Source organism: Siniperca chuatsi, linkage group LG2 (assembly GCF_020085105.1).
Source record: "Siniperca chuatsi isolate FFG_IHB_CAS linkage group LG2, ASM2008510v1, whole genome shotgun sequence".
Lineage (NCBI taxonomy): Eukaryota > Metazoa > Chordata > Actinopteri > Centrarchiformes > Sinipercidae > Siniperca > Siniperca chuatsi.
Window position 1 is genome coordinate 5,361,752 of NC_058043.1, and position 22,626 is coordinate 5,384,377.

Below are 22,626 nucleotides of genomic sequence, written 5' to 3' on the forward strand. Positions count from 1 at the left end.
TTGCAAAGCGGGAGTGTATTGATAATAAATTTTGAGGGACATGCAGGAAAACGGGAGTGTTGGCAGGTATGATGTTTAATCCATTTTGACAGTTCTAAAAGTTATTTTTTTTTTTTTTAAACATAAGCACTACAACATTCCACTGAAAAAAATAAAATGCGTTTTTGTCAACCTGTATTTATCAAAATCAAGTGACCATTATATGTTGCATTTTCTGCTCTTTTCCTGATAGTCACTCATACAGTTTGGCAACTTCTTCAGATAGATCGATTATGGCTGCGATTTGGCCATCACAACAGATTTTTAAGATATCTTCTTGTGCTGTTTGTGTAGCATCAGTGATCTTGTAGTATAGCAGTAATAATTCAGCAAATGACTAATGAAATGCTGTAACTAACATTTTATTTCTCAAAAGAGCTTTTTACATGATTAGGGGTGTGAATGGCCTAAAACCTGTGGTGGGCCGTGTATTTTACACCTAGGCCTTCAGTGCAATCCTCATGCACACCAGCAGCAACGATCTAAAGCAAGCAATTAATAGCTAGTAAATATACATAAAAATTCATTAAAACTTGCCAAAGCTGCTCATCATTTGAAGACAAAGTCCATCCTCCCTTTTTTCTTCATAAAGAGTTAAATGACACAGTTGTACAGTACATTGTGCGTTTCAGTTCCAGTAAAAGTTCCTTCTCAATTGCCACGGAGGCCAGTGCTGACAGTCGAGCCTGCCCAGTCGTGTTTCTTGAATACGTTTTAATGCCTTTTAGGGCTGAAAATGTCCGCTCGACAGAGGAGGTAGATACTGGGATGGTCACCACCAAACATGCCAGTGCGTAAAATTGATGCATGCTCAGATCTTTCTACTGAAGGAAAGCGAGGAGCGTTAAGCTGGAGAAGGCCACATCCGGGAATTTTTTCCCAGTATGTCTGAAACTGCTGAGGGTCGAGGAGGGAGAGAAACATTTTCTCGTGGTCTTTAAAACCATATCCACCAACCATTCCATATCTGGGCAAGGATGTTGTCTAAAATGCAGCTGTGGAGTTTCTGGTACCTTGCACGAATGTCCCCCTGCGCTTGGCGCACCTGTTTTGCACACAGTAAACTCAAATCTCAACAAATCATCTTCTCTCCCTCTCAGTGGTGTCACAAAACTCATCAGACAGAATTGTACATTGAGTGTTTTGTTCTACAGTGCTCCAAAAAAGCACATCCGAATACTCAAAAATCACGTGAAAAGTAGAAAGTAAAAAACCCCACTCAAAATCATCCAGATGTGCATTGTATCCATCAGCACAGCATACTGTATCATCGTTGTACTCATCATGGTGTTCTTATAGGTGCTCAAATAGCTCCTTTAGGGCAACACTCTTCTCAAAGACTGCACTGACCAGTCTAGAACTATATTGCCACATTGTTGGTGCCACACAAGGAAGACACCACTGACAGATATTGTTAAGCAGCTGAATCTGCTTAGTGGAATAAGCCATATTTTCAACGCGGCTAGGCTTGAGATGCGCAAAAAAAGATCTTACATTCTCTAAGCTTCAATGCCCCTTGAGTCAGTACTAAATTAAGTCAATGTGCATAGCAATGTATAAATAAAGCCATAGGAGCCCTCACATTAACTTTAGCCTGCAACCCATTTAGTCCAGACGCCATGACGGCAGTGCCATCACTGTGCCACAACTTTATCCAGACATTCTAGTTCCTCCAGGAATCTGATAATGAGAGTAGCAATGTCATCAGCCCTCTTGCCACTAGTAACATCATCAAATCGGACAAGCCTCTCCTTGACACCAGTGTTTGTCACATAACAGCGCAACAGTGCCAGCTGGGCTGCAGTACTCACATCTGAAGTTTAATCCACCATAACTGCAACAAAAGGTGCTTTATTCATCTTCCTTTTTATCTCCTCTCCCATCACTTCAGCTATAGCACTAATCAGGTCATTTTGTATTTTGCCTGAAGTCCCAGTAAACACAATTTGTTAGTGGGAAGGTGGTAATGCAAGTCTTTGTCGTGCTTGGCTAGAAAGGAAAGAAGCTCTACATAGTTTCCCCCCATTTGTGGACTCCTTGCTTTCATCATGTCCCTTAAATGAGAGCTCTTGTTTACCCAGAAGGATGACCCAATTCAGGTGTCTCTGAACGTTTTCACAACAGCACGTTGTTTGCAAGTGTCCTGTCGTGCTGTGGTTAAGCAATTCAGGTTTACAAACCCAGCATGGCTCCAAACACCATATAGATCTGTTGCAAAAAACAGGCATTCCCAGCAATACAATTTGCAACGTTCTTTAGACAGTGTAAGCTAGGTGTACCTTTGGTAGTTGCTCAATTGGTGTGCTGCACAAATCCTGGGTGGGACAGGGCGGCTAGTGGCAGGATTGGTTAACCCTTCATCACAATTTCCACCAAATCCGTTTCTTTTCCTCCTTCAGCCATTGTGCATTAAAAACAGCAGAGCTAAGTAAAAATCTAAACAAAAAAGTCAAAAACACTACATCTAAAAATCAAAACTTCACAAAACAACGTTTAAAAAAATCTTAGAACTTGAACTCTTAGATAATGCTACATTTATGTGCTAGCTACTTTTACTTCAGTTAGCTAACTGGCCCTCCGATCACACCACACGAAAATTGCTGACGTAGGCAGGTAGGCAAGCTAGAAGGCTCCGCTGTGTCAAAGAATACACCCAATATGGCAACATCATCCCCATTTGCTTCAACAGCAGAGGGATTCACTCAAAATTCTGAAGGCCTCAGAGTAAATTTAATCTGGAGACAGCACAGGAGGGAAATCTGATTTGATAAAAGCTCTAATTTATATGAGCTGCACTGGAAGCAGCGCAACTAAAAGAGAGAGTAGCAATGAAATGACGTTAATAGACAGATGGGAACAAACTTTGTAAAATACATAGCATTAATGAAAATATATATCAAATTATAAAATATAATTTTCTGATTCTGGCAATCTCTAGGCCAGCAGAGAAGGCCTTATCTGGCCTTGACAGCCCACCACTGCCTAAAACGTATTATTATCTCCAAATCCAACTGATTTCATTATGGTTTTGTGTGTCTCTGAAATAAGACAAAACCATTCAGGTAATTTCATACAAAAAGTGAGGCAAATTTGATAAGTAATGCTTAAAAGACATTGAAAATGAGTGACAGTCATGAATTGAGGCTGAGACACATCTGTGTAAGGCAAAAATGTTTCAGCGATTCATATGAAAATGTTTTGATCTGCCACAACTGTGGTTAAGGTCTGGTTGGGTTTAGGCAACTGAAACTACTTGGTTAATGTTAGGGAAATGTTAAAGTCATGGTTTGAAGAAGAAAAAAATAACAGAATCTCGTGTCAAAGTCACACCTGAACTCCAATCTAGGAGGTTTTGTGGTGCTATAACAGAGAGCCGTTACTTCTGTCTAGATTTTATTTGTACTACCACATTTAGAACAAATGACCAATGCTGTCATTTTTCTGGTGAAGACAGTCTTGGTTAAGAGATAAGTGGAAAAAAGAGAAACAGGAGGAGAAAAACTAATAAAACCTAGAGTTCCTGGTAAGCTTTGAGCTCAACTTGCTCAATGGTACCTTGACAACAGATGAGTGAAAGGCAGTTGTTAAGAACATCATGCTGCTGTAAACTCACTTTCTCTATCCTCCGAGGTGTCACTGCTCAAACAGCAGGAGCACATAATGCAGCTGGAGACTGTATGAGCATGAGTCCTTGAGTCTGCCAGAGATTATTCTCTTTAAATTGACAAATGTATGTATGTAGTGTTCTTTTGACACTGAAGACATCTAAGTATCACAGTTAATTCCCACCAAGACTTCAGAAATCCAAATTTAACCATGTGCCTGTCAAAGCTCTAAAAGTCTAAAACATGACACCATTTTACGCTTGTCTGCATCCCATTTTCTTGTTGGAGTGAAGCGTCTGCATGGCAGTACTGTAATAGACACTGCCATGATAGTTATAATGTCAGCTCTGATTTTTATTCACTTAAAAAAACAACACTATGTAACTTTCGGATTCAAAAAATGCTCATTTACTCTGGAGATGCATGCTAAGTAAAGAGCATGTTAGTTTAAAATAGTCCAAAAGTATAGAATTGTCATTGTTGTGGTTTGGCTTTTTAGTATATTTACGGTATAAATTACAATCAAATGCTAACTGCTGCGAGCAAATATCGGGATGTTTAGTTGTGACACGACAACACTATAGTCGCAAAGTTGAATTGTTTGATTTGTTGTTTTGGATACTATAACAAATTTTACCCATTCACTTTACCCATAAAATGAAACATGACCTGCCAACATCAAAAAAGTAACAGGCTGGCCAATGCTAGAACCACCTGAAACAGCTGTTATCACCACCAGCCTTGACATTGCATCATGTGGGCGATACCAGGGTGAGTCCAGCTCAGTAAAAGGTTAGGTGAAATATAAGCCATATTTTCAAATATCTGCGTAGTCTAATGTTTCACTGCACAACAATTCCCTTTTTTCTCTCCTGATATATATCATTCTAACTTTTATAGTGAAACATCTTAAATAGGAATATGTATATTCTTATTTAAAATAACTAAAGTTACATTCACACAATTAACAAAAAATTACTTGCACTGCATGTGTGAGTGCAAGCAGCACAAATATTGATAATGGTTGAGTAAAAACAAATCATCTTTAACAAGGATTGGATTATTTCAGTTTTATTTATTTCACAATGTCAATCCCTAAGGACTGTCCCAACAACTGACTAAACATTGGTAGGGCTTGTGGATATATATTGAACATTAGGAGGAAAAAAAGTGTAAACTGTCAGGTCTTTATTTTGAGCTTCCCAAAAAGTGAGAGGTGAAGAAAAAACTTTAGTGTGAGTTTTGTTTGGATATTGCTTTTCAAAACCATTTGAAATGCAAGTTTGATGAGTACACAGAAATAAACTCAAATCAGTGACATGAAAACTGCTTTGTGAGCTCTGCACAGAGTGAAATTCAGTGAAACTTAGCAGAAAAAAAAAATGCTTTTGGGAAAGAAAGGTTCAGGTCAAAGTCAAATATGAAAGGAGCATCTCTCTTCAGTTCCACAATCTGAACATGATGTGAAATGAATGTTTAATGAGCAGAATGCAAAAAGAAAGTGACAACAGTCTCCCTGATGCTTGACCTTTTCACTGACATGTAAAACAGACTTGAAAGATAGATGAAGGGGAGTCAGGAAGATTAAGAGAAGAAATAATAAAGAAGAGAGAAAGGGAAGTGGGAACATACAGACACAAAGAGTTTAATGACGTGATGGTTTACATCAGAATATTGGACTTCCACCAAGAAGATGATTATGCTGATGTACTTAAATATACTTAATGTTTACATTCGGAATCTTAAAATTTGACTATTTCCATGTTTGCTAAAACTGCCAATACAAGAACTTCATTTGAACAGCATTTACTGTGATTGCTATTGTTACTAAAACATTTACTGTTGCTGCTTCAGCAGCAGCTAATGCTATTGTTTTTTTGCATGTTTGTCACACTTAAATGTTTCAGATCAAACACATTTAAATATTAGTCAGATAACACAAGTAAACACAAAATGCAGTTATTAAATGAAGGTTGTTATTATTAAGGGAAAACAAAATCCAAACCTACATGGCCCTGTGTGAAATAGTGATTGACCCCTAAACCTAATAACTGGTTGGGCCACCCTTAGTAGCAACAACTGCAATCAAGCGTTTGCGATAACTTGCAATGAGTCTTTTACAGCTCTGTGGAGGAATTTTGGCCCACTCATCTTTGCAGAATTGTTGTAATTCAGCCACATTGGAGGGTTTTCAAGCATGAACTGCCTTTTTAAGGTCATGCCACAGCATCTCAATAGGATTCAGGTCAGGACTTTGACTAGGCCACTCCAAAGTCTTCATTTTGTTTTTCTTCAGCCATTCAGAGGTGGACTTGCGGGTGTATTTTGGATCATTGTCCTGCTGCAGAACCCAAGTTCGCTTCAGCTTGAGGTCACAAACAGATGGCCGGACATTCTCCTTCAGGAGTTTTTGGTAGACAGCAGAATTCATGGTTCCATTTATCACAGCAAGTCTTCCAGGTCCTGAAGCAGCAAAACAGCCCCAGACCATCACACTACCACCACCATATTTTAATGTTGGTATGATGTTCTTTTTATGAAATGTGGTGTTACTTTTACGCCAGATGTAATGGGACACACACCTTCCAAAAAGTTCAACTTTTGTCTCGTCAGTCCACAGAGTATTTTCCCAAAAGTCTTGGGGATCATCAAGATGTTTTCTGGCAAAAAATGAGACGAGCCTTAATGTTCTTTTTGTTCAGCAGTGGTTTTCGTCTTGGAACTCTGCCATGCAGGCCATTTTTACCCAGTCTCTTTCTTATAGGTGGAGTCATGAACACTGACCTTAACTGAGGCAAGTGAGGCCTGCAGTTCTTTGGATGTTGTTGTGGGGTCTCTGAGCGGCTGAAGAACAACAAAATGAAGACTTTGGACTGGCTTAGTGGAGATAAGTTGAGCAAACTGTTTGCGAATGTTTATTCAACATCTGTTGCATATTAGCCAAACCTTATATGGATTCAGATGTGAATTTGATACAGCATTCTAGTGAGGCTGACAGACGAAGAAGAACAACAAAATGAAGACTGGAGTGGCCTAGTCCTGACCTGAATCCTATTGAGATGCTGTGACATGACCTTAAAAAGGCAGTTCATGCTCGAAAACCCTCCAATGTGGCTGAATTACAACAATTCTGCAAAGATGAGTGGGCCAAAATTCCTCCACAGCACTGTAAAAAACTCATTGCAAGTTATCGCAAATGCTTGATTGCAGTTGTTGCTGCTAAGGGTGGCCCAACCAGTTATTAGGTTTAGGGGGCAATCACTATTTCACACAGGGCCATGTAGGTTTGGATTTTGTTTTCCCTTAATAATAACAACCTTCATTTGAAAACTGCATGTTGTGTTTACTTGTGTTATCTTTGACTAATATTTACATTTGTTTGATGATCTGAAACATTTAAGTGTGACAAACATGCAAAAAAATAAGAAATCAGGAAGGGGGCAAACACTTTTGCACACCACTGTAGCTTATACTACTATCATTGCATTTTCAAGCTCAGATTGTACAATGCATCATCAAAATTTAAAATGTTTAATTATTAATTACACATAAAAAACAGTGTGTACAGATTATCAAAAATTGAATTGGAATGGTTGTTTAATTTTGATGTGTTTAAGTTTGCAAACTTTGTCTCAGAGGGACTGTTTTTTTCAAATGATTTCTTAATTCTGTTGTAGACAATGAATGTCTAAAGATGTGATTGTCAAAGTATTTCAGGTGGACATTTTTTTTTATAGTATTGTTTGAAAATGTATACATAGCGCACTGGTTCTTACTGGTGCTTATATGAATTTATGGTGTCTTTTTAGCCAGTGCGGGCTGAATGCATGAGACAATAATAAAAACTTCATTCATTCATTCATTAATATATATTTTTCTGTGTTTTACAAAAAGAGAGAGGGAAATATCGAATTTATGACTACCATCATTGTAAGAATTATTTAATAGAGTCACAATTTGGGAAACAGATTCAAAATATTTTTTATTGTATAGCAGATTCAGATGGACTGAAAAGTATTTGAAATACCTTTGAAACAGTGGTGCTGATAAATGATTTTCTGGAATGTTCAAAGTTTCAGGGATTTAACTTTCAGAAAAACAGATAACTAATGAAAAGCAAATCGTCCTCCACCAATAATACGGCCATATAGGTTGTCTGTGCAAGCAGCTTATTACGACCCATATTTACGTTTATTAATGGCTGTAGTGATTATGACGGAAACAATGGAGGAAGTCAAGTAAGGTAGTATAAAGAGCGACAAAGTCCACATAGGGAGGAGGCTGGCGTAGATGGATCGGTCAAACAGGACTTTCACCGAGAAGGCCGCTGTTCATGTCCCATGTGAAACCAAAAGTCAACGTTGACTTATTTTAACTTACGTAAGCGTAAGCTAAATTATGTTAATGCATCACGTGACGTAATTTAACTTACATAACTAACGTAGTTTTAATCCAAACCATGGTCTTTTCCTAAACCTAACCAAGTACTTTTGGTGCATAAACGAACTGCGACCATTTCACAACATTAACTATATATTTATTATTGTTACCATGACGACAAAGGCCCGTGACGCCCGTCGCTGGCAATCTCTAACCATCTTATCTCGTTTTGGGAGTCATTGGCAAATGGCCTATTCTGTCATTTAGGTATGAGGACATGTTGATGTTAAGAAAATACAAGCGACACAAACGGGGAATTTATACTATAGATAGATATAGAACTCACATCTCTGTTTGTTGCTGTTGCTGGTGGGGAGGACAGAGGCGTTACGCGCCAGCAGTTTGACTGGCAGAGATTTGACCCGTCGTACCAGAGGCACCCCCACCCGTGGACGTTTGACAGGCACCACCCGAGGGACCGGAGACACCCTGCCACGGTACTCAAACAACCTGTAGAGCGAGAGAAGAGGGCAGTTGGGAAGGAAGACAAAAAGAACAGAAGGAAAAAGAGGAGCAGGGGTGAAACAGAGAAATAAAAGGAGGGTTGAAAAGGAGGAAAACAAGGGGAAAAGTTGGGAAAGGAGAAGAGTAGTCAGACAAGGAAGAGTGGGCGTTTGGGAAAATGAGAGAGGCAGGGAGTAATGAAGGAGGAGGAAAAGAAAAAGGGGGGCAGGAGTTGTGAATAAGGAGAGGAGAAAGAGGAGGTTTGAAAAGAAGGAGCTGAGAAGAAATGAAATTGAAAATCAACCTTTATTCATCGATCAAAGATATAAATTATGTTTATATACTAATTTGCAACAGTGAACGCAATATTAAGGAAACATAATCCCACCCAGATTAGTTTTTCCCAGTATAATATTCTCTCTCTCTCCAACATAATCCAGGGAGCAATTGTGTTTTCCCACAAAACATATTTGGTAAAACAAATCAGTAGTATATAAACAACATTTCTAGGGGACAGGGTTAAAGATAAATACTTGCTAAGTACGAACATCAGATCATCAGACTTTCTGATCAGACAGAATGAGGAGAGAGAAATAAAAATCTCACAGAAAATCTCTCCATCTCTGTGCTTTTGAAGCACACACACACGTAGTACTAATGCTTACAGTGTGGTATTTTCGCAGTTATCTAATTAATCTACATTGTTTTGTTCTAGCAGGAAATAATACAAAGCATGCAACAACAAACATTGGAAAGCAATGTCCAATGTGATATTTGGAAACTTCACATACAGTGAATTAAAATGTTTTTCTAATGATTTATTAATTTAGTATTTTGGTTTCAGGGCTTTTGTACCATCCTGTTATTTGTTTTTAAAGCTTTACCACAGCCTGGCGCCCCAGTACATCTCTGAGCTCCTATGCCCCTTTTTCAACCCCAGATCTCTTAGATCCTCAGACCAGCTGCTCCTGGCTTTCCCTCGATCGAGGCTAAGGGGTAAGGGTGATCATGCGTTTACAGTAGCCACCCCAAAGATTTGGAATAGTTTACTATTTTCAATAAAGTGTTGCCCCTCTGTATACACTTAAGGCTAAACTTAAAACCCACATGTTTTCTCAGGCCTTTGGGTGTCCTTAAGATTTTATGTTTCACTTAAGACTCACGTTTTCTCAGGCCTTTGGGTGTACTTAAGATTTTATGTTTCACTTAAGATCCACATGTTTTCTCAGGACTTTTAATGCCCTTAAGATTTTATGTTTCACTTAAGATCCACATGTTTTCTCAGGACTTTGACTGTTCTAAGGTTCTATGCATTGTGAAAGAATTTTCCTAAGGGGCTCTATGTGGCTAACAGGTGAGGTACAGGTCAAACACATGTCACAATTGGGGTTACTTGCAAGCCTAGAAATGGATTGACCTCTGTGTCTCTAGCAATAGTTCATTCTGCTGCCTCCTCATGTGCATGATGACAGCTGGGTAGGTAGATAGAGCTGTTGCCTGGACAACCAAGGTCAGAGGAGAGATGCTGTATTCTGTCAGACTCAATAGACTGACTGACTGGCACCACCTTAGAAAGTGTTGCATGTGACTTGAATGACACAACGTGACTTAGGGTAACTTAGGTAAGCATAGTTTCTTTTTAGGATCCAATAGAATACTCTAGCTGAGTGAAGAATAAACCTATTAGGACACGTTGTCTCAGTAGGTCTGGTGGGGGTTAAATACTCCCCGACAGGAGTTGGTTTTGACACTGAGCTGTGATTCTCACTCTGTTATCATTTTCTCCTTGGCAGAGCATCAGTAAATATTTTAGCCTAAGACATCCTGAGTTTCCAGAAACCTTCATTATTAATAAGAGTTGACCAGCTCACAAGAATTTCCTTCACTTTTATTCCTGAGTGTTTTAAATTTTCCATTTGTTTTTTTACTTATTTGTGTATCAGATAGTATTGTTATGCTGGTTACCATGTTATGTTATTTTATTGTACAGCACTTTGGTCAACATTTGACTTTTTTCCAGTTGCAAGTAGCTCCTGTATTTCCATTGTGGTATAGTATGTGTGTCCATCAACAGCTTTCTTCTTTTAGTGCTAGTTTTATACACACTTTGTTCTATTTTATTGCTTTATTCTAATTTCAAATATTTGTTTATACATTTTTTTATGTATGTAGCATGGAGGGGGCTACAAGTGCATTTCATTGAGCAATCCTGTATTGTATAATGACAAAGCTGAGCCTTGAACCTTTGGAAACCATAAAAGTAATTTGATTCTCTACATTGTTGGCCATCAATATTCAATATTTTTTGTCAGGTTTTTTGAGCTCACTGCTGCTCACAGCTGTAATGCTTTTGACAGTAACAGACAATCTGTCTTTATTTTAAGTATTTTCCTCTGCTCTATTTGGCCAAAGCATTTTGTATAGATTACATCACTTTGTAGACAAAATCCAGCATGTTATTTCTCAATGTGGAGGTCAAGCAAAACAGTATTAGCCATACAATGCAGATTCCCTTTTCCCTCTCAATGAGCATTAGCAAGAAGCTTTTGGGAAGGACAAACACTTTAAGTGGAAACCACAAGGCTGCTCTGTGTTACTGTCTTTATAAAAAGGATATATAGTTGTGTAAAGTTAAAAAACATTATTGTGGAAAATCATGTTTTTGATGTAGTAGTTTGCTAACAAAGCATCAACCACTGGCTTTAAAACAATAGTTAACTCATGTATATTTTTCCTCCAGTAAATTAATTGCTTGGAAATGTTATATTGAACCTGACATCTAAATGTTAGCAGCTTAGAGATTTAAATGCAAAGTAGTGCAAAGTCGTATTTTACTGACATTTTTTCCCCAAAATTGCTATTTAGTGGCTAAAATGTCAGGATAAACCAGAGAAAGAGGACACAGAAAAACTAAAAATGTTTTGTGTCCCAGCATGCGAGCCTGATTTTCTTGTGGTAAACCCTAACATTTTCGTGATGAGTTCAACATATTTTAACTCTATGTTGGACTCATTTGAATTAATTAATGAAAGATATGTTGCCAGAATAGTGCGAACACTTTGTAATCCATTAAAATAGAAATCCCCAGCAATAAATGCTGCCTTTGCAAAACTTGTAATTTTTGAGGCTGACCGTTGGGAGAAATGATGACACACTGACAAACTGCTGAGGCAAATTATATGATCATCAAGTTCCTCCAACCTAGCTGGAATAGCTGGAATTATTAATTTTTATTATTAATGGATCGATGACAGGAATTATTAATTTTTATTATTAATGGATTATGAGACAGGCATGAATTTGACATTTGTTATTTTCAGGTATGTCAGATGAAAAAGTTAGTAGTCGTTAAATTTAAGCTAAAACTAAGTTTTGGTTTATGTTAGATTATAGGTGGCAGGTAATGTTATCAGTGTTTTGCTTTTAAGTCATCCATTTTATAATACAATTTTCTTGTGTCATATCTGTATCATCAGTCAGTCAACCATAAATGAACATGAAAGACTTGCAACAACAAATTACATCAGTTATATCAGGAAAAAGTCAAAGTGAACAGAGCAGCCGGCACTAGACCATAACTAACAAGTCCTCTAAAATCAAGCAACAAAACACATCTTATCAAGTACTCCAATTTAAGCAACACAATGACAAATGTTTTCCTCGATTTGATGGTACTAGGGTCAAGTTTAGGGTTTGTCACATTTAAGTGTTAAGCTGGGAAACACAGAGAACCGAAATGTGGACAGCAGGCAGAGCAGGTTCAGTTCAACAGTTTTAATGAAAAGAACAAGGCTTACTCGGGTTACAGGCAGGCAGTGGTCGCAAACAGGTAAGCAGTCAAAAAAGCCCAACAGTGAACCAGCAAAAAAACAAAACCCAAAAGTCCATAAACAAAGGTACACAAGAAACATAACTCCAAGAACCACATACCACTAGCATCAGTCAGCTTAACACACATAAAACAACAATCTGAACGAAGACACAGGCTTAAATACACTCAGGTAGGGGAGCCAACAAGACACAGGTGAAGCCAACTGACACAGGTGAAAACAATCACAGTAATCCAAGACAGGAAGCAAAACTAACAGACACATGAGGGATAATATTTCAAAATAAAACAGGAAATAACCAAACACAAACCCAAAACCATGACAGGGTTATGGAAATATCATGGTTTGGTTTAAAATCATTGCTTCATTAAGGTTTGGAGACCTTCGTTGTCATGGTTACATAAAGAAAAAGACAAAAAAAAACCAGTAAAATTTCCCTTTTTTGCATTTTTACAAATACAATTAAGAAAACAAACAATTGAATGAAGAAAATGAACAATTTCTGATTTGCGTTATGCCACGACCTTTTTTTTTCATTTGTAGGGCCCCCTAGTGGTCGATTTGAATGAAACTTTCAGAGTATGTTTCAGGTACTTATGTGGACATATCTTGTAAGTTTTGTGATGATTGGCCCAAAAGCGGTTGACTGTGGTCTATGTGCTGAGCCACGCCCTTTTGAAGTTCATTGGCCAATATCTTGAAAACAAAATAAAATATCAACAAGCTTTATATAAGCTTCGATTTGATAAGCTCCGTGCAATGATGATCCACTGAAAATTTGTTAGCAATCTGTTTTAGATGTCAAAAATGTGTTTTTCAAAACATGGTGGAAAATCAAAGTAAGGCAGACTTTAGTGGTCCAAGAGGCTTTTTTGTAGAGCACATTGAGCTGAACTTGTGAGAGAAATTTAAAATCATTCAGACTTACCATGTGAGGGGTGTGACCTGTTTACGACTAATGCTCTTGTTTTTTCTTGAGAGGACAGTTTCATTATTACAACTTCAAACATCATGACTAAACTACAAAAAACTGCAAGTAAGGCTAGTTCTAAGCTTGAATCCAGGAAAGAAAGGATGACTGACAAAGTGTTCTCAGAGTCATAAGACTCTAGTGAAGCTCAAACTACTAAGACAGTCGAAGAGTAACTCCACACTAAATTTTGGTTTGAGGAAAAACAGCTGTGCTGGTCTCCATGGACTGAAAAGCATTAAAGGGGCTGTAAGCGATATCAGCATTTTTGCTAACTTCCTGTCCTCTTCTTGCAGACTAGCACTTTGATTTGTGCAAGTAACTTTCCCATAATTTCCTATCACAGTTGACATCAGGCAGACCAACCAAGAGGATGTGGTCGGGAAAGAGGGAGAGCTGCGGGCCAGGGCAGAGGAGGACCAGGATGCAATCGTGGTTTAGGGAAAGGCAGAGGCACCTTTGGTCTGTCTGTTGAGGAAGCACTATACATGTGCAACCTGGATGTGATCCCAGTTGCTGCATCTTGAAGATTCAGAATGTTTTCCAGATTCTCGTGGGAGATACATAGGCTTTCGTCCAAGTAGGGTGTAGGCCTAACTGACACCACACTACTGACTGACACTACTGTCAGTTTACACTTGTAGTAACATTTTTTTAACTTTGTTTTATTGTAATTGTGTATATTGTAATATTTCAAAATGTTGTATAAAAACTTTTATAAAACCCCATTGTTCCACATGATACTGGAATGCCCAGGTTGAGACTATGAAGTACACATTCTGTTGCTGCTGTGGTCAGGGAGATGTTCTTTGGGAACTCTGTTGCTAGAGAGCAGTCATTATTTGAAGTGCATCACAGATCAGGATCAGTTTTTATTTTTATTTTTTACAACTAACAATAAATAAACATATTGAGTAATTATTTTAAGTTATAGGATTTTTTTGACAGTAAATTATGGTGCTCTTTTGGACAATGTTGTAGATATTACTAAATACAGATTTTAGACTGTTTTTGTATATTCGAGCAAATTGGGATCTTGTCTGACTTTTTGCAGACATCCCAAGTTCCCTAATCATCTAAATATATAAAAGTCTTCCTACAAGCTTGAAGGGTGTGAATGTGGAGCAGTCTTATAACTAGGAAAGGACAAATAAACATGTTTCATCAATCATCCACTTGGCTGTAAAGTTAGCTAGCATTCCTGAGATCGTTTTCAGCTATGAAATAATGAAGCACATAACTACAGCTAATATTAGTACCTAGCTCACAACAAGCTTTGCTGCTATTGTTACATAGCAAACCAAGCTGAAGTCCACCTCAAAAAGAGTGTCTAGGCAGTTATAAACTAACATTAGCTATCATGGTAAAACCCACCAACAAACCCAGCTGGCTTACAAATATCCGTATAGCTACGGCAGAGTAAAATATAGCTTACCTGTCCAGAAGCACTAAGGCTAGCTGCACATCACTTTTCAACTCCTTCAAAACTTTGAAGTTTTTCCAGCGATCAAAGGCCACACCGATGTAAATATGGATTTTTGACTTTATCAGTCTTCATAAGCTTTGCATATTTAGTGCATATTTGGGACATCTCTGTGTCTGAGAGGTTCACGGTTTTGTACTGTATTGTCAGAGCAATACCTTTTTGTGGTCATGAATGGTATAGAGTTATAAACTAACGTTAGCTATCAGGGTACCTAGCTTCATTTGTGGTGTAAGCCGTTCCTGGGAGCGCTGGAATAGGTAACGCTGAAATAGTTAACTAACTTGTTCAGCTTCAGTCACACTGTAGCTCTGCTGCCTGCCTGTGAACGCTCTGAGAGGAATACCCCTTTGTAGAGCTCGCTCTCCTGACTGGATAAAGTGATCATTTATTTTCTGTTTACTGCACAGCAGAGGGACCCGGAGACCCATGTTACTGTTCAAACACTATTTCAGTGATGGCTGTCCAAATGTAGAGCTATTTAACACTTATTTTTAACAAAAGATAATGCTTACATCACCTTTAACATTCCATTTCTGTTCAACGAAATTGCCCTGCAGTTTATAGTCTAGTAGCGTGATATTGCACTAAACATGGTGATGAAATACGCTAGAATAGTAACTCTTCCATTTGCAAACAGTGCATCAGTGTTTCTATTGGCCGACTGAGCACATCCACTTGGTCGAAGTTGAACAAAAGTCTGACCTGTGAATCTGCTGGAGTCTGCTGGAGATCACACCTGGACGAATCGCATGCTTGGATTCATCCGTTGTTCGGCCTTCAGTAAAAGTGGGAAATGGGAAACTCCACAAATAATTTGAGGACGGAAATGTAATGTGACCGTACTTTTAGTCTTATAAACTGTCGTTTAGTGGTGCAGTATGAGGACCCAAATGCAGAAGACCGGGAAGCGATATGAGGAAGGAGGTAGCCGGATGACTACAGTATTTATTGGGTGATGTAGCTTACAGGCAGGTAGGCAGATACAGGTCCAGGTAATGAAAAACAGGTTACCAGCTGGCAGTGGTTGAAACCAGGAAATGAGTCCAACAAGGCTAAACAAATCTGACAGGGAGCATGGAAAGTTCAAAGTCCAGAATCCAGACACAGTCCAAGGGAGACAAAGAATCCATACAAAAGAACTCATGGAAAGAAATGCCAGGAAACTGGACACAGGTACAAGGTACAATACACAGAGAGAGTGCGTGAGAGAGTGCGTGAGAGAGTGCGTGAGAGAGTGCGTGCGTGAGAGTGCGTGCAGAGAGTGTGCAGAGAGACTCACTGAGAGACTCACTGAGAGAGAGTGCGTCGCGTGCACTTACTCGCTCGCTCACTTACTTGCTCGCTCACTCACTCACTCACTCACTCACAGAACAAAGGAAAAGACCTGGACTAAATACCCTAAGGGAGGTGAGACAACGAGACACAGGTGCAAACAATCAAGGAGGGGCCAACAATCAAAACTGGAGGGAAAGCAAACAAAGACAGGAAGCAAAACCACAAGGCACACAAGGGGAGGAGAATACTATAAAATAAAACAGGAAATATGACTAAACCTCAAACTATAACAATAAACAACCCAAATCACAGCTGGGTGTGGTCACTTGTGGTCTGTTGAACTTGTGACCACACCCAGCTGTGATATACTGCCACACAGGGTTTGGAAAAATCATGTTGTCACCACTATTTGGCAGAGTAAACCAGATTAATAGATTGGGTGCAGTTACACTGACAACAAAAACATCCAAGCACAGCATTAAAATTGGAAATTGAAATCCTCATAAGAAGCCCAGACTGACTCCAAAATTAGGCAGGTCAGGTTGGTTGGTAATCTCGTAACATATGATTGTGTATGCAGATAAAATGGTTATATTGCTTGTCGTCAGCAGGTGTTGAGTAAATGCTACCAATATGGTGCTAACTTTGAAGGCAAAGTTAATGCCAAAAGAACAATGTAATGATGACTGGAAATTAGTATAATCTACTTAAAGGTCCACTGTGTAGGATTTAGTGGCATCTAGCAGCAAAATTGCAGATTGCAACCATCTGAATACTACTTGCTTCAATCAGTTAAAAATGGGAGGGAGGGAGTGAGACTGACAGATCACAGAGGTCTGCGGCCCACCTGGTCAGCATATTTCAACATCTGTTTAGACAGATTTTTAAAGCTCAGAAGGATTTCTTTGACTCTGGTATAGGGGCTGATTTGGGGGAATTGATGGACAGAGGTTAAGGATGTCAGCTTGTGGCAAGAAAAACACTGGGTTGAATCCTGTACTATTTTGTTTCCTTTGCAGCGTGGCTGAGCTGACCCTGAGCGATGGGATGAGGAGCTCAGACATCTGGAAGGAGCGCTGAGTAGCACAGCCTACCACCGTGACCCGGATTGGGATAGTAAGAAAATTACTGAATGGATCGAGCATAGAATGAAATGTAATTAACTAAGACTACAAAACAATGTAGTGCTTTATTTGTACATGTACAGTACAATGTAGTCATAAAGTATCAGGACAATGACACATTTTTTGCTGTGTTGGCTCTATATGCCAGCACATTGAATTTGAAATGCAACAATGACTATGAGGTTAAACTGCTGACTCTCACCTTTAATTTGAGGGTGTTTACATCCATATCAGATGGACAGTGTGGGAACTGAGCAGCTATCTTCACTTCTGCTTGTTTAAGGGGCCTTTTGCTTTCAGTCTGATCTTCAGCAGTGAAATACTGTACATGATTAGTTAGACTGAGGTCACATGACTGACTTGGTCAGTTAAGATCATTCCACTGTTTGGCCATGAAACTACTCCTTGGTTGCCTTGTCCATTTGTTTGGTTGTTGTCTTGCTGCAAATTGGGGGCTACGTATAAATGCACTTTTCACACAATATGGATGTAGACACCCTCAAATAATCTTAACGCTGAAAGTTAGCACTATATCCTCATAGCTACTGTTTTATTCAAATCAAATGTACAGATTACAGAGCAAAAACAATGAAACATGTATCAATGTTGCACTACATATGGACTACACTATGGACATCAAGTATATGGCTTTCATCTAAGCGCACAGATCACTGAACTGATGTAACAGCAACCATTTTGCACAAAGGCTGCGATTAGGGTTCTGCTTCTTCTTCTTCTACCGCTTAAGTACGTTACGTAAGTCACGTGACGTTAAACACATGATTAATGTTGTAAAACAGTCGCAGTTTTGTTAGGTTAAGGCAACAAAACTACTTGGTTAGGTTTAGGAAAAGATTGTGGTTTGGGTTAAAATAAGTTACATAAGTAACGGCTTTGTGCTACTCTGTATTCCTTAACAAAACATTACATTGTTTGCCAGCTAGCTAAAAAGTTAGTTAACCTAACATTACTCATGGACCCCCTTTGCACATTGCATTAAAATGTGTCTCGTATCCAGATTGTATCTAGATATGATTTTAACCTGATTATATTTACACCTGGTATTAACAATAGTGGTCTCCAGTGTCCACAATGAGATCCATAGCATGTCCGGTCTGCAACTATTGGAGCAACTATTGTATGTTTGTCCATCCAGGAAGGCTCTTTCCTCTGTTGTTCCTCCCGAGGTTTCTCTGATGTTTTTTTCCCAATAAAGATCTTCCTCATCCAAATCAAGGGTCTAAGATAAAACGGCGTTATATACTGTACAGACTGTAAAGCCCTTTGGTATGATCTTATTGTAAAGCACTTTGGTACAATCTTGTGTTTGGGCTATTTAAATAAACTTGACTTGTTGTGACTTAATTGGGCATTTTCCAGTAGGGAATATGAATATCTACACAACATTTTATGTAAATCTGGCCAATACTTGATGAAAAAATCTACTCTGTGTTGATGGAACAGTGTGACAACAGATGGACTGATGGAATGACGGATCAATCAACTGATTGAACAAGAGCACCATACCTCAGCACTAGCAGTAAAAACAAGCCCTTGTCTTCCTTAATACCTGTATTTCACATCAAGTGTGCAAGCAGGAATGGTTTGTGTAGGATAAAGAGCATTACCATCCTACAAAGCAGCTACTTTGGCTGCTACAAGTTACATCAAAATGTGAATAATCAAATTTTCTAACTTGGTATTATCACAACTCTGTTTTCTGTCATGCTTTAGATTTTTTTACCCAAGCCCCATTAGGATCCAAGGAGTTCCACAACGCGCATACAAAAATGAACTAACTTAAGAAGCTAACATTGCATTCTTCTCTACAGTGATATTTGGCACTGTCATAAATTCTACTTTCCATTAATTCCAGAATGCCACTGGGTTTTCGTTCTGTATTCTGTCACTATATTTGGGGGTCAAAGTTGAACTTTGGCAGCAAAAACTGGGGGAAAATTGGGGCAGCATGGTTTGGTTTGTGCAGCTGAGCAGGAGAGTGTAGCCACACCATCCACTGAAAATAATGACTTTTATGTGAGCAATGTCACTTGAGTGAAAGCAGGGCTCTTCAATGTCCAAGCAGTGACAGAAAGGGATCATAGTGGGTAATGGAAGCATCCCAGGACTGGAAAGTCATGTGTTCAAAAACACCCATGAGAATTAAACTCTCTGTCTGTTCCCTCTTTTTTCAAGTCACTGGAATGGTGATGTATAATTCAGACAATTAACAGACACAACTGCTTTTCCTCTCCCAGGGAGGTGGAGAAACCTTGGTTACCCTTCTTCACTGCATTAGACTGTTTTATTTCAAAAGTTTGATGCGTTTTGACAGGAGTCAAAAGAGGCTCGGGAGAGTTGTTCTTCTCCCACAAGCATGACCGTCTTTTGTGAAACACGAAACCTCTGCACCACAAAAGTTTCAAAACCTCTGCATATAATGACACTGAATAACCCCGGATTGTTTTCTATTTTTTTCTCAGGGTAAATGCAAAGGTCTCTTCCTTAGATCGGAGACAGATACTAGTTTGACATCTGGGATCATCTGGATGCATCATCATTGATTCAACTCAGCTGGCCATCTCTGCTTTCTGTCCTTCTCAGTACATACAATTTTCAAAACCAATAAAAATTTCTCCCATTGGCGCACATGTATTTCTCTATGTTACCAAAGTAAAGACTCAGTTTCAAAGCCCTGAACTCTCATGGAAATCAGTTGAGACATACATGACTGGGTCCAAGGACTTGCTTCAAATAAGAGGAATGCCAGGACTACAGATGCAGCTTTTTCTTTTTACCCTCACAACAGTGAAAGCTTTGATGATGACTTTCACCTGGTCTTGTCAGAGCAGTAATAGTTACCACACTGTGACATGACTGCAGAGGTCAATGTAAATAGATTGAATTTGACCAGATGTTCCTCTGATTGGCTTTATCAAGAGGCAGGCACAGGGTGAAAAGAAATTCCGCCTAAGGCAGATAATCCCCTGGTTGAAAGATTTTGTCTGCAATCTTGTAAATCTTATTAGTATGATGAAAAACATTGTAAACCTTCCTGTTGTGTTAACATCAAATGTGATCAGCTATCAATTGCTGCTGTCATAAACATGATCTCTTACTACCTAACTGCTGTAAGGATTTGATATCCTCCACAGTGGGTAACATAAATCAATCATGTTTATAAAAGTCGCTGTTTATTAGTTAGGACATCTGCTTTGTTTCCAACAGAGGTGTTCACAGGTCCTAACCCTAGTAACTGAGACCTGAACCTGGACCAAAGTTGAGCAGGTTCTAGTTTAGTTTAGTATTAAATGTATTTATATCAAGTATCATGTACAAAATACATTAATCTCAAAAAGAAAAGAGATGCCAGATTTAGCTACTTGCTTGTTTCCATCTGTAAGTCCCTGGGCAGGTGAAAGGAAACAATAAAACATAGAGCAAGGCATCATCTCCACTACTGACTGACACACACATAGAATAGTACATTTTATAGAAATAAACACAAAACAAAATACAAATATCAAAATATTATATACATACATCCAAATTTATAAAACAGGTTGTCAAAATGTCAAGTTAATGCTTACAAGACTGGTTGCTTAAAATCTGGGAGAAAATATGGAAATCTGTGCAGGTTTTCAAATTGACAGGGAGCTTATTCCATTATTTAATGGCTGTAAAAGAAAAGGCATATTGTGGTCTAAATTATATTTAGTCCACTTGGGTCATGTCTGACATCTGTCTGTCAACACCTAAGTGGATCCAAGCTGACTCTGTATCAGCTCTGATCACGTTCTGTGTCATCATCATTACAGGAGAACAAATTATTTTTTGAGGCAGACGGAGAGTGTAAACTGTGAAGTGCAGAAAAAATAACATGTGTCACTTGTTTTTCCAACCTCAGGTGTTCGGTTAATCGGTGGAGTATCATGCTGCTGCCAGTGTTGGTGTTCTCTCTATATATTTGGGTCTGTTCGGGTCAGCTGTGTTTTGGATTATTTCTATTTTGTAACTGGTCTGACTTCTGGATGCCATTAAGATCAGGTATTTTTTGTTTGAAAATTTTTAAAAGTTTATCAGATCAGAAAACTCTTCTATGAGTCGTTCTAGATGGCATGGACAAACAACTTATTTTGTTGTTTAATTTGGAGGACTTGTTGTCAAATTCAAATATCTTTTCAGATACACTTCTGCAAAAGCATCAAGAATGTCCAATCATGTGTTTTTATCTGCTTTGAACATGTTATTATAAAAATCACTATGACTTATAATTTCCACATACAAGTGAGACTTTAAATATGAAGTGTCTGTAAATACCCGTTAGGATATTTATTCACCACATGTCAACCGAGCATATCTAGCAGATAGAAACACACACATATACACACAGTTGCCAGATTATTAGGTACACCTAGCTAAAACTAATACAACAGTCCTGCAGTAAATCCTCCATTCATGAACGTTATAATGTTCAGTTTTTGTTGAAACTGTTTGTATTGATTCAACTGCATGGCCATTTTGGAGGATGCAGTTTGTGGTGCTGTTGAATTGTATTGTATTGAGTTATACTGACAGGTGTTTTTTTATATTTTTTCCACCCTATTTATTTCAATGACTGAATTCAAGACTGCAGACTGAATTCAAGAATAGTGTGCATATTCAGTACAAATTAGAATATGGTGCTAGTCTTTATCAGAATCAGAAAAACATTTTCAAGGCAATGGAAATTTGTCTATGACATATCTCACACAGCACACATAACATCAAAAAACATACACATAGCATTAAAGTTGTTTGTCTATTTTTATGGCTTTAATAAAGTGTTTTCTTTCTTTCTTTTTTTCCTTCAACCTCCTTGAGTGTCCTTACTTCATTCTTTTGTGATTCACGCAACTTGTAGATGTTACAGCGTAATTTGCCGTCTGGATTTATTAAGTACTTTCTAGAAACCTCTCAGTAGAAAACAATACAATGTAACAGAACCACAAACGCAACTTGTAGATGTTACAGCGTAATTTGCCGTCTGGATTTATTAAGTACTTTCTAGAAACCTCTCAGTAGAAAACAATACAATGTAACAGAACCACAAACTACAGAATCAACACCTCTCTAAAACAGTTTCAACAAAAAATTAACATCATAACCTTCATGAAGGATTTATTGCAGGACTGTTGTATTAGACTGCATTCGTTTTAGCCTTGTGTACCTAATAAATTGGCAACTAAGTGTATATGTACTGTATATGCACACAATATACAGTACTTGTGAGGACCCCCATTGGCATAATGCATTCCTTAGCCCTTAACCCTGAACTTAACTATCACACACCTTTTTTCCCATTTAATTAGCTTTAAGCTTGAATTATCTCTAACACTGTCAGACATTTTTTTGGCAAATTGCCAGTTTTGGG

The 22,626-nt window shown here is 38.4% G+C and overlaps 1 protein-coding gene across 6 annotated transcripts in view; it reads right to left on the bottom strand.

Annotated features, from left to right (window-relative positions):
- raly (RALY heterogeneous nuclear ribonucleoprotein) overlaps window positions 1-22,626 on the bottom strand; it is a 151,118-nt gene that overhangs the window by 35,193 nt on the left and 93,299 nt on the right. For all 6 annotated transcript variants that reach the window (XM_044209810.1, XM_044209829.1, XM_044209818.1 and 3 more), the window contains exon 5: window positions 8,371-8,534. In XM_044209810.1, the coding sequence (XP_044065745.1) occupies window positions 8,371-8,534 (164 nt within the window). The remainder of the gene's footprint in view (window positions 1-8,370; window positions 8,535-22,626) is intronic.